The sequence below is a fragment of the Grus americana genome, chromosome Z (genome assembly GCF_028858705.1).
Source record: "Grus americana isolate bGruAme1 chromosome Z, bGruAme1.mat, whole genome shotgun sequence".
Classification (NCBI taxonomy): domain Eukaryota; kingdom Metazoa; phylum Chordata; class Aves; order Gruiformes; family Gruidae; genus Grus; species Grus americana.
In genome coordinates this window covers 77,934,890-77,948,256 of record NC_072891.1, presented here as the reverse complement: position 1 = coordinate 77,948,256, position 13,367 = coordinate 77,934,890, and the positions used below count along the sequence as shown (strand labels likewise).

Here is a 13,367-nt window from a genome sequence, read left to right as displayed (position 1 = left end):
CATGAGATCTGCTACAATGTCAAAATTTCACTTTTAAGAACATTACTTTTGGAGAGATTTTAATAAACCCTTTTCTTTGGGGGGGGGGTAAGAATTAAAACTGACTCCTCTAGGGCAACCATCTTTCACTGAGTCCCTTTCTTCACTCTGAAGTGGCTAACAGTAATTTACCAATACCAAATTTGCATTTTTGAATCTGGATTGGTTCACTTCAGAGTGCTTGAAAGCTGTTGACAGCACTTCAGTAGCCTCTCTTATGTAAGCTAGATCTTACTGAGATTATAGGATTTTTCTTGGAAGGACATTTAATACATAATTTCCACTCTTCCATTTTCGTACATACTTTTATCTAGGAAACTGACTACAGATCTGGTGAGTTCAGCTTAGAAATAATCTATGTTTCATTAATTTATGAGGCAAAGGTAACTGAAAAAATTGATGTTCTCGCACTCACTTTTTCTAATAAGTAAAAAAGAGTATCTTTCCTGAAGAGTTTTCATTTACGTTAGATAAGATATATAGGAGAGCATTCCCAAGTACTTTAATCATAAATTAAGTGGCTTGTTTGTTGTGCCATAGGAAAGATATTAATGATCCAGGTGTTCAACATCCCCAGTCTGTTCTCTTAAATGTAAATTCATGGTGCCTGCATATGCTTTAACATGATGACTTCACTTGTCTGCTTATGATTACTCTGCTTTCTCCCACCAACAGGTTTTTAGCCAACACAACTTTTGATGGTCTCAGTGGCCACATTAAGGTGAAAGGCTCCTCCATTGTCAGCTCAGAAAACAACTTCTTCATCTGGAATCTGCAGCACGACCCTGTTGGGAACCCAATGTGGACTCGTCTGGGGAGCTGGCAAGAAGGAAAGATAATAATGGACTATGGGATATGGCCAGAACAGGCCCAGAGACATAAAAATCACATGCAACATCCCACCCGGCTGCACCTCAGAGTGGTAACTCTCATTGAGCATCCATTTGTCTTTACAAGAGATGTAGACGATGAAGGTCTTTGCCCAGCAGGGCAGCTGTGCCTGGATCCTTTGACCAATGATTCAGCTGTGCTGGATAACCTGTTTGAAACCCTTCAAGGAGGGAATGACACTGTTCCCATTGAGCTGAAGAAGTGCTGCTATGGCTACTGCATTGACCTGCTGGAGAAGCTAGCTGAGGATATGAATTTTGATTTTGACTTGTACATTGTTGGTGATGGAAAATACGGAGCCTGGAAGAATGGCCACTGGACAGGGCTGGTGGGAGACCTTCTTGCTGGCACAGCTCACATGGCAGTGACATCATTTAGCATTAATACTGCCCGCAGCCAAGTGATTGATTTCACCAGCCCTTTCTTTTCAACCAGCTTGGGGATCTTGGTGAGAACCAAAGACACAGCAGCTCCTATTGGAGCCTTTATGTGGCCACTTCACTGGACAATGTGGCTGGGGATATTTGTTGCTCTCCACATCACAGCTATATTCCTCACCTTATATGAGTGGAAAAGTCCTTTTGGGATGACCCCCAAAGGAAGGAATAGGAACAAAGTCTTCTCTTTCTCCTCTGCCCTGAACGTCTGCTATGCGATCTTGTTTGGAAGAACAGCTGCCATCAAACCCCCCAAGTGCTGGACTGGAAGGTTTTTAATGAATCTCTGGGCTATTTTCTGTCTGTTTTGTTTGTCCACATACACAGCCAACCTAGCTGCTGTCATGGTGGGAGAGAAGATCTATGAAGAGCTTTCTGGAATACATGACCCAAAGGTAAATTTGTCTATTGTTATTAACCCTGCCTTTTCTTTTTCCCATAATTTGCTGCATAATTTGTGGTTTATAATAAAATCAGAAAGCAATCTGTGTGCAAAACAGGAGTTGCACTACAGTTAGTTACCACCTGGTGGCACTTCAACAGGAAAGTTCAGTGAGAGAGGATCTTAAGACATCCATAGAAGGGTTGGGGTGGGATTTCAAAGATTGAAGGTGAGGAGGAAGGTGAAATATTGTGGTGTTGCCCACTGCAGAGAAGAAAAGTGGCTTCTACATGCAGATTAAGGGTTTGATTTCAGTTCCGAAGTCCCTTTGGCTGTAATTGTTTTGATCGATTAGATGATTTGAGTAATCCTGAGATCTACTTGAAAAAAATAACCACAAAGCACGAAGACAAAACCACTGATGTTCTAGGTAGGATTTTGCAAGTATTTCATAGGCCATAATGGTACTTACAAAGGCATTACTGGCAAAATTCCCCACAAATGCTAAATCAAATGAAGTAGAACAGAAATCTTTTGAAAAATCTTGTCTTTTGCATCAAAAACAGTGGAATTCACTTTACAAGTAGTCAAACACTTGATTTGCAATGCAGTTTCTGCTGGGGAACTGTCATGGGAGCAGGTGAATTATTGTAGACAATCCATCCGCAAATAGCTCGGACTTCCTAGTACTTTGTGGTAAGGCAAGGAAAAATGTAGAAGCGTGAGTGCCGCCACCCACTCTCTCCCCAACTCCCAAGGCAGGATGAAGGGATCTTCAGTTGCCGCTAAGTAATGATCATGAAAACATACGTGCAGAATGGTTTGTAGAGAGAGTATATGGCTGCAGGTGTCACAAGAGCAGGCATCCTTTTCACCTCACAGTCACTGCAGGGGACAGGGTGAAACCATCCACCAATTTGTCTCAGGTGATTGAATTGATACAACAATGTGCCACAGGACAAAGTCATTTTAAGAACTCAAGAACTGAGCATTTATTTTGCTTTCATAACTTGTGTAAATAAAGATTACTTATGTCCCTCCAGGCAGCAAAGGCCAAGCTCCGTCTGTTATGTTAGTAAAATCTTGCATTCAGACTAATGACCATACAGTTTTGACTTTGTGAGTATGACTTCTGATTCACTTCCTCCAACCTTATCTAGATTATTTCTACCAAAAAGATTTTAAACAAAGAAAAATACTTTTTATGGTTGGCCCGAGGCATTCTAAAATTGATTTATGGCTTAAAGCAAATTGGTACTAATAATCTGCCCTTCCCCTTCCAGAAAAAAAAATCACAAATACTACATAAATAACTTCATCAATTTAAGCTGCAGAAGTCCAGGAATCATGTATTTGTTTTATTCAAAGCATTCTAAATAAGCGAATGAGAGCTTTTGACTGAATTTCCTCAGCTCCAAGCATCTTTGTTACAGTCATTGTGGTGTAAGCCATAATATTAGCTTGAAAATGAGGTTGGTCCTCTTGCACGGGCATCACCTAATCCATCAAATCGCGTCAGACTATATCCTATTTTTCTGCATCATTATCGTGACTGCAAACAGAGTTCCTAAGATAGGTATTGGGAAATTTCTGCAATTGCAAGAAAATGAGATTATTCTAAAGCTGCGCTGTAAAGCTCGGCTCTTGAGTTACAAAATTGAGTGCAGACTATTGAAGCCTATCAGGTGCTGCAAACACAGGTCTTAGTCCCGAACAGAAACACTGATGACTCGTGGTTAATAACCTCAGTGATCCCATTAAATCACTGGCATTAATGGCCTTTCCTAGACAGGCATTTCCCTGCTTCATGGACTAGATCTAAGCTTCTGAGTAGTTACCAGTTTCCAATGTGGGATTAAGACAAGGTAGATTTTATGGAAGAGGATTGCCTGCCATTACATGAACTACAAAATAGTTTCATATATTTCATTCATGCATTTGCCTCCAAAGTCTTAGTCTGTAAAAGTAGTCATAATAGAAAATGTACTGTTTTAAACCTTTTCTTACACAAAGCCTGAGCAGTGCCGATTCAAAGTTCTCTCTAAGACATAAAGCTTAGGTTTAGGAAATGTTTAGGGCACAACAATTGCAGAGGTACATGCACCACTTTTTAGTTAGAAGTTACTTAAAGCATTTTTTACGTGATTGAAAGATTTTATGGGGTGTTTTTCCAGATCTGCTTACCTCTTTGCTTTCAGTGGTGGGGACTCATTTCAGAAAGAAGGCAGCAGGATGCAGAAATAATCTTTTAATATTTTAGTATACTTTTAAACATTCTCCTGCTGCTCTCAGGATACATATGCCCTTGTACTGTGCTTTTTAAATGTATTTAAAAAACAAAGCCCAAAATAGAGGAGCAACATTCTTGAGGTGATGTAAGACATATCATTTTTTCAGGCTGGCAGCCACAAACAGCAAGTCCCGTCTGAGACTGCAAACAGTCAGAAGGATGGCAAGTTGGGAAAAATTAAAAGGTTTTTTTCAAGATTAGAAACCTGATGTCTGAAGTCAATATTGCCAGGAATATCTATTCTCTCTTCTGGTTAAAAAAAGAAAAGATTAGATATTGCCTCAATAAATAACATCTGCCTTTCTACAAAAATTCATGTTACAACAGTGATGTTTAATTGACAAAGCGGTACAGTGTTTTAGCAGTTGCTCATTGCAGCTCAGCAAAGGCAGCATGGTCCTCCCATGTTGCTGAAGTCTCAAAGGTACAACATTTTCATCAGAAATCAAAAGAAAATGAGTTGTGGAACAACCACTAATCACAAGGTAAAGTGGAATACAGAATTAGAGATACCTCAGTTGGATCTTTAAATGCACTAATGATGTAGAAGTAGAAGTAAGGGAATATAGAAATAGCATCCTGCTGCTGAAAGTGAGGCGAGACAAACCAGAGCAGAAGGCAAGCAATGGGAGGCAGGGGAATAAAGTTCCTGGAATATGTCTTGAGTTTTGGAAACTTAGTATGTCTTTTCCATGTAAGAATCTTAACAAGGGTGGGTGGCTAAAGCCAAACATCTGGAGTGTCCATTAAAGCTGGCTATTCCCTTTGCTAGGTCACATTTCAGGTGACTTCTTATGGTAGGAGCTATAACGTAGCCAGTAAGTTGCAGAAATATTACAGCAATGTCCTGGCACCCTAAAATCTCACTCTTCTAAGACAATGGGCAATTTTGGGCCACAGCTGCCCTGTCTCCCTCATTTTGTAATCTTAGACATTTTAGACCATCATGTCCTGCCAGTGGAACCTGACAGACACAGCTTTTGGGGAAGAAACTCACTTGAACATGTTCAGTCTGCTCTTTGAGCACAAGAGGATATGTGCCATTTACGCAGATGAAAGATGCAGCAGTGTCCTGATTCCTGCTTAGGAAGGTTTCTCAGTACACGGCAAAGAAGTTTAAAAGCTTGTTTGCAGATAGAAGAGACAAAGACGGATGAAAAACATTGTATTTGGATCATTTTATACTGCTTTTATCCCTTCTCTCATCTGAATCCCAGAGTCTTATTTCAGTTTTTCTCCTAGTGTCACATCTTTGGATGCACAAATAATTACAACATTCTTCTTTGTCAGAGTGTTTGGCAGACCAGGTACGCCGTTGTATGAGTTGACTACAAGGTCAGTTACTCAGCTTACAGGCATGAAAACCAGCAGCCTGCCTTTGAGCTGGTCTGATCATTTGTCCTACCTACCTGTAATGGCCTGGAAACAGATGGCTTGATTCCTGACATCTCCCAAACCTGCTTATCACCTTGTTTATTGTATAGTTCTCTACTCCCTTGGTGATGACATTATACTCAGTTGGAAAAGCCACCACCCAATGCACATTTTCACAGTAGCAAGACTAGGTTGCAATAGGTAACCCCTTAAAGCAGAGCTGGTTCTAGAGGAGCATGTAGGTACGCAGATGGGGACATTTAAGTCTGGGACAGCTGGCCACTGTCCTCTTTGTCCTGGTTGACAGGAGATGATTGCGTAGCAGACCTACAGCAGCAAGCTGAGTACAGAACCTCATGGGCACAGGCTGAGCAGAGAAGGGGCACATTGATAAGTAAGGGGCTCTGGGTACAAAAAGGAGAAGTTGCTGCCATTCTGCTTCTGAAGCATGCATCTTTATGGCTGATGTCTCTTTTAGCTGGCCTTGTGACAAATCCAGATATTTATGTGTCAGTTTCCAGTATGGTTTCCATAAAGCGGTACTAGCTGCATGTGGGTAAGCTAGGTCTTAGTGCCCACATGCAGGGAAAAGAAGAAATTATCTGTAAGTACATAGCAATACCACTACCTTCCTTTGCCCAGCAAGCCTGCAACTAAGGCCCAGACACAGTAAAACTCTTCGTTACCAAATTCAAAAATAGGGTCTTTTATTACAGGATCTCCCCAGGGAGTGGGTGGCAAGGGGACTTGAAGCAGGGACTTTGCTTTCAGGCTTCTAATGCAAGACACACATTGGAGATGGACCATGAAGTCAAGAGCGTGTTGAGTAGTTCAGATTATCTGAGGGAAAATAATTGTCGAAGCCCAGAGGACAGAAAAAACATTTCAAACATGCCAACAAGAAAGCATGCAACAGGAGAAGCTGAGGAATTTTCCGTAAGCTGACAGATTTTCCATAAGGAGGTCCAATGCCTTGCCTTTCTTTCTGCTAGAAGTGTCATTCTTTCAACAATATAATGAGCTTTTCAGATGCTATCCGACCATTGCCACTTCTGTGACAGCTGTCAGCTTTTCTTTGCCATCTTTAGGATACACTTGAGTAGCTATGCCTGCTAATTTACTGTGGTTATACTTTTACTTCTCTGGATCATTTTACCGTCAAAACACCTTTTGACAATGGCAAAGTTCCTCTCCACATTGCATTTTGACAGAAAATATCAAATCTATTGAGATTCATTTACAAAAAAGGGCTAGACTTGTGAATCCCACCATCAGGAATTTCATTGTGTTATCTCACCTAACTTTACATGTCTGCAGTGGAGACATTACGTATGATTTACTCAGTCTAATACGCTTTTACTGTTAGTTCGGAGAGGTAGGCATACTGGATTGCTGTTGAAGACACTTACATTGGAGCGAGATCATGCAGATCATTCCCCGAAAGCGCCTGCTTCTCTCCGTCATGCATGATGGTGTCCTAGCATGGCCAGCACTGACGTTGCAAAACATTGTAGATGCCCCAAGAAATACACTGCAGACCTCTACAATCACTCTGACAAGCCCCACCCAGCAAGTCCTTTCAACAGCCTTAGTATACTTTGGGATAGTCCTCAGAAACCCATGCTTCTCTTCCAATCCATTGTCTGAACACTTGCTGTTATGAGCTGTCCATCTTTTTATTACAAAACTAAGCGCTTTGAGTAATCCAGACAAGATATTTCGGAGATTTTGTTACTCGGGTATTCAATATGTACAATCACCCAGATTTTTGTTTCTAGATTTAAATTATAAAATGTAAGGGTGCAAGCTCTCATTTCTGATTTATGAAAATCTCAGTTAATTTAGATGCCTTATGGCCATTATTGTATCAGTTAACACCCTCCATTACATGTATTAAAACAGTCCAGAAATACCAACTGGCAAATAACTACAGATGAGGTTTAGCAATACCAAACCATAAAAAAGGAAAACTCCAGCCACTTTATAGGCCTTTTTTGTAGTTAGAGGCACGATTCAAATACCCCTACATTTAATGATATTTTCCCTCAAGCTCAGCAAGCTTTAGAATGAGGCCATAACTGTTGTGTGCTTATTGATAAATTTTATTCCTGAAAAAAAGGAAGCCTTGTAGGAATTACACTGGAGAAAATGCTCTTAAGGACTGCCATGGTCTTTCACTGCAGCAACCTAAGATGAATCACTATAAGGAGTGCCACTTGCGCTGCTGTGTATTAAATATGTAATGAAATAGCATGTATTAAGATGTGCATTAAATGCATTACATTTTATAGCAAAAAACCAAGCAACCAAGTAGTGGAGTTAACAGAAATCTTATTGCTCCTATGGGGTTTAGTATCTGTACAGGATTGCAGGTTTCTTGTCTTTTTACAATTAAAAGAAGTTGGCTGCAAAATCTATAGAGCATACATTTCTGTCACTGGACACAGAAAGGTCATGACTCACAGCATCACAGCCTGTTAATTAATACATGGTGCTTTTCTGAGTGTTAATGAGTCAGTGGAGGATTTGAACTCAAGAGGACTTTAAGTGTCACACAGACCTAAGGGAAAGTCTCAGACAAAGGAGAAATTACCAAACTCCAGTTAGAATAAAGAACAGGCTTTGCAAAGCAATCTCATACAAGAATGAAAGACACCTGTAATTTATGGAGGTGAAATCTTGGCTTCTTTAGCTTCCCCATGCAATTTATTATAGTGAACACTTGACTTGTTTAGCTTCCCCATCACCTCATTAAAGCTTTCTCATGAAGTTACACCTTTGGAGGCTCAGATTATGTCTAGTTCGGATTTTTATCATTCTGATATCTAGTTTATCAGATAATGCACTGCATTGTTCTCCAAATCAAGTTTCCTTTCCCATTGAGATCTGCTTTCTATGCCTTCTTGCTAACAATTATCCTTTCGGTATCTTTACATATTAACCCCTACTGCCCCAGGTCTTCACCAATGTAGAATGCCTTGTACTGTTACTTACTGTCTTGACCACTCTTTACCTCAGCATGCTAATTGTTTGCTCCAAGGAATGGGGTAGGGGTGGCAGAGAGGAAGTCCTGCTGTCTTAATTCCATGTGGTGTAGGTCATGAAGGTTGTTCTTTCAGCACCAGAAGGAATTAATATGTTTTAGCTGTCTTCATGTCAGTTTCTCACTCTAAAGCTGTGGTATACCTATATGTGATGTTGTTTAAAAAAAAATGAACGCCCACCACCAGAAACAGCAACTGTACCATAGATGGCACTCAGACCCTCGCAAGAAATAATGCAAGCAGAGAAATATGAGGATAAGACGTTCCTGAAGTAACTGGCAAAGAGGAGCAGAGAACAGAGAAGATGCATAAGGTTGATCTTGTCGCCTGGCAGATGGAAGATCATCGTACAGCTGACTTAGCAGCATTGAGGATATTTATGATTGTTCACAAAAGTCACAGCCATTGTGATCTATAAGCAGAGACCTGGATACTAGCCTGACTCACCTTCCCAGTGATAGAAGTCCTCAGTCAGCTCCCACACTAATCCCCTGGAATTCAGGGATGACAAGGGGTCAAGCTCTCTAGAAAAAAAGTAGTTTTCATTGAGTACAATAAGATTTGACTGAACGCCAGGTAAAGTCACATACTGTTGTCCATATTTCACTGTGCAAGAGGTCAAGGCATTCAAGTGAGCCCATCATTTTTCTGTTACACTTCGTGCTTCACACGTGCCTCACTGTTCCAAGATGAAAAAAACCCAACATTTAGTTCCAGTGTTGGATCTGTCAGTAGCAAAGGACTCCTTCTGATTTACCTTCATCTCATACTTTTGAACCAAAAGCCAATAGCAGATAACATATTTAAGAAATTAGGGCTGCGCTGGTAGACAGTTCATGATCTGCAGTTGGAAATCTCTTTGTCCCAGTAACTGGTGACCCATTGGCAACATGAAACCGTTGTCTGTTCCTTTCCTGGAAACCACAGAGCACTAGCCTTGTCTGACAAGTTTAGACAGTGTCACCACAGGGGGTTGTGTGCAGCCCTGGTACCTGTGGGACAATTGCCACATGGCCAGCAACAGAAGGACTGACAGTGTTGTCCTAATCAACCAGCAACAGCCGGAGCAGGAGAAATTTGTAAGAAAATGGATTTTAAAGATGATCAATTTGAAGGTGAGAAAGCTACTTACACTTTAAGCTACTGTCACATTAGGTTTCCTCCTCCAGCCCTCAGTTGATTGTAGAGAACTGTGATAGCTTTTCAGCCTCAGACCTGGGACTTGGGACAGAAGAACAAGAGGGATTATTTAACCAGAAATCTTCCATGTCTCTTTGGTAGTTTGAGCATCTATTCAGCCAAACAGCTCTCCTTCCCTTGCTTCTAATTTGAAAAGGACTTCACCTGCCTTAGAGCAGCGTTAGCCCTGTTTTACAGGTAGGAAGCAGAACATCGTCGATGAAGTGGCTCAGTCTGGGCCCTTTTTACAGCTGCTTTGTGCTGCTGAAGTACAAATGGAAACACTGCCTGTTGGGAATTACATTCCTGTTTTTTTCTTCAGTCTATCCATTTTTCCTACAATAATTTACACTTAGTATCTTACAGTTCTCAGCTCTCCTGGAATAAATTCCAACTCAAAGATCCCTCTGTCCAGAAAACTCTTTTAAATGCTGTTAAGAAACAAGGATAAACATGCTATTAAGTTCATATTCACTAGAGTTCTCACATGGGAACTGTCAATACAGAGGCTTTCTATGTTTAAAGTCACAATTTCTTTTCATGTATGCTCTTGTTGCAATGCAAGAAAATAAACTGGCAGTACTGGACTCTGCATTTGTTTCTAGATTGGAACTGCTTAATGACTTCAATGCAGCTGTAAAGATTTATGCCAGCTAATGACCAAAATGAGTTGGATTCAAAGTGACAGAATTTTTAAAAAATCTGACATTATCCTGGCAAGCCAAGAATCAGCTCCACTGACACTTTTAGCAACAGAGAAGGGAGAGTGAGCTTTCAAATGTATTCTGCATACACCATCTCCTGGAGGCCCTGGGAACATCTCCACTTTCCAAGCCTTAACACATGGGACAGTTTCTGAACAAAGCCTCCACTTCCAGAAGTTCAGCTGTGAATTTTCATCTGCTAAAATTTGAAATTCATGTGCTTCACTGTGAATAATTTTATTTTCTTTCATCTCCCTCTGCACCCCATAAATATTCACTAGTTAAGTTTTCAAAAACTCTTGCAGATAAGTAGGGGAAAGCCCATGAACAGAGTTCTGCATTGTTTGGGGTTCTTTTAAATTTTATTTGTTCTGTTCTTTTTTCCCTGAAACTTTGCTGAGCATTAGCAATTGCATTTCTTTTATCACTGGGTCATGAGAAATCTCTTAGCAGCTAAACAACCACTTAAATGTATTGGTTGCATAAGGCAAAATAAAATGCTGTTGCTTCATACACTGAAGACAGAAGACTCACTGCAAAACAGCAGATCTCTAAAAGCATGACAGTTCTTCACAGCAGAACAGACCGCTTAATGCTGCACCTCTCCAGTGGTGAGCAACTTACACTGAACAGGTTTTCAAGATTCTGCAGCGGTTCCCTGGCAGAGATCATGCTGGCACTAACAGCAATTCTGTTGATGTATGAGATGTCCATTAAACACTACACTTGGTGGTGTACCAGGTAACCAGCACTATCACGGGCCAGAGCTACTGAAACCTTTTCATAATAATTTTTCCTCAGAAGTTGCAGGAACAGTTAGAAAAGTGTCTGCAGCCATGTTCCTCCTTTCTATATCCTTTTAAAATTAAAAAGCAGTATTGTAGGTGGTGGTAAAAGCTGAATCCATGTAAACTCTGCCTCTGTTACTGCAGGGTGCAGTCACTGGCACTGCACTCCACTGTATACTGGGTTGCCCTTTTCTCATTGCCGTCAAAGAATAATTCATGGAGTTGAATTTTGGAAAGGAGAGGCTAACTGAATGAATGATGAAATAATTCTAATGATTTGAGATGCTGATTAGAAACTGAGTTCCTGAAGCATTTTTCCTCCAGCCAGCTATATGCACAGAATAGTCTTGAATCAGATTCAGTGAGGCATTAGTGCACCCCATCGATCAAGTACTGGGAAAGCATTTCCTAGGTTTCAGTCACTTATGGGTTCATTGCTTATAGAAAATAATAGCCATAATTTCACTTCCCAACAGTTGCTCTGTTTAGACCTTCCTTGTCTCTTCACAGCTCCCAGCAAGCTCCAACTCCATGTCATCAGAAGGCACTATTGTATTGACTGCCTTTTGGAGCTGAGACCATCTTTTCACTGTTTTTATATTCTAAACACCTGGGTTTCCTACACACTGCAAAAATACACGACAACCAAATGTGATGCAAACCTCAAAATTATAGTAGACATAACAACCAGGATGCCAAATGGGGAAAAGTATTTGAGCCAAATCTTCTAGCTTTGCAGCACTGAAAGGTCATACAAAAGCCACACCCTGCTAGAAAGACCTCAAAACCCAACAGCCCAACTTTGGAGTATGCCAAGTTTAACTGCTGGCAGCATCTCTTGCATTTTCAGTTTTAAATCCCAACTTGCATAGGATATTTCTATGCCCGAGTCTTTTCAAGTCTGAGTCTAGGTGTTCCTAGCTTAGCTGATGGCATTGAATGCAATGACACTGTATTACACAAACTGGAATGTGCAAAGTAATGCAATATCTCTGACATTTAGGATTGTATTTTCCTGTTTCTGCTCCTGTGGTTTTATCACATGGGGTTTTTCATGCATAATTGACACCCCAAGTCATAGATGTATACCCATGCCCAATTCTTCTCAACATCTTCCCAAATAAAACAAGTTCTCCACATCCCACTCAGCAGATGTTTTAACAACAGAAGACAGAGCCAAAAAGATCTAGAAGTGAGGCGCCAAGCCAAGGGAACTGGTAGCTGCAGTATGTGCTTTCGGCAGCAAGCAGCACAAACATTTGTCTACTAGTAGCACAATGCTATAGAAGGTACAGAAGACTCTGAGAAGTCCCAAAGCTTTTCCTGGCACTGTCAGAGAAGCTGGGTGTTCTGTAGAGCTCTTGACTTTTCCTTAAACACTACATCACCTCCCGGTCTCAGTGCTCAAGTGACCCAACAACCATTTTACCTCCTCAGCACTTGGAGACATTCACATTAGCCCTTGTTTTCTGACACAGTGTAAGAAAATACTACCCCTCGTTTGTTTTCCTACCTATGGTACATTTTCTTAGTGAGACTCGTTCTTGAAAAGACTGGCACAGCCAATGCATCCCACAGTAGATAATGTCCTTAGAGGTCACAGGGACAGCATTGGTACCCCAATTCCAGAAAACATACTCACTTCCAAAGTTCTTTAGCCTTTCTCCTGCACCTTCAACCTGCACTTGCCAGCAGCATTTCCTAGTCCTCTCTCCCAAAAGCTCTATCTTCACAGAAGGTGCATCATCTTCCTGAACCATCTGTCCCTGACCTGTGCAGCAAAGTCCTCTGGTCTTGGCATTCCACAGCCCTGAACCTGTGAAGTCAGAGTGCTGATTCAAGACAACAAGTGCTCAGCCTCCTCTGGCACTATGTCCCCCTGCTGTGAGGGGTCTCATGACCATCTCTTGAGTTTGTCCCATGTACTAACCTAGATCCAACTGGGAGGTCACCATGTGTCTTACAACTTCATGTGCAACAGCTTTCTCACAGCAGACTGGATAAATGGTTCTAAAAATTTGGGATGCACCAAAATGGTATGGCCATTCATGGTATACACCAGTCCTTCAAATACAAAACTCAGTTTACTAATATGAAATCCCTGTTCTCTGGTATTTAAGCTGCAAAAATGACATTGTTAGCTGCTAGAGCCTTCCCATTTTTTGGGAGAGCCACTATCCAGCAACACTAAATAGCTTTTTAACTCCTGAAAAACATTGGCTTTTAACTACCCCATTGA

General features: G+C 41.0%; 1 protein-coding gene across 1 annotated transcript in view; it reads left to right on the top strand.

The window, feature by feature from the left end:
- GRIN3A (glutamate ionotropic receptor NMDA type subunit 3A) overlaps window positions 1-13,367 on the top strand; it is a 75,320-nt gene that overhangs the window by 34,793 nt on the left and 27,160 nt on the right. The window contains exon 3 of the mRNA XM_054809696.1: window positions 715-1,762. Coding sequence (XP_054665671.1) covers window positions 715-1,762 — 1,048 coding nt within the window. The remainder of the gene's footprint in view (window positions 1-714; window positions 1,763-13,367) is intronic.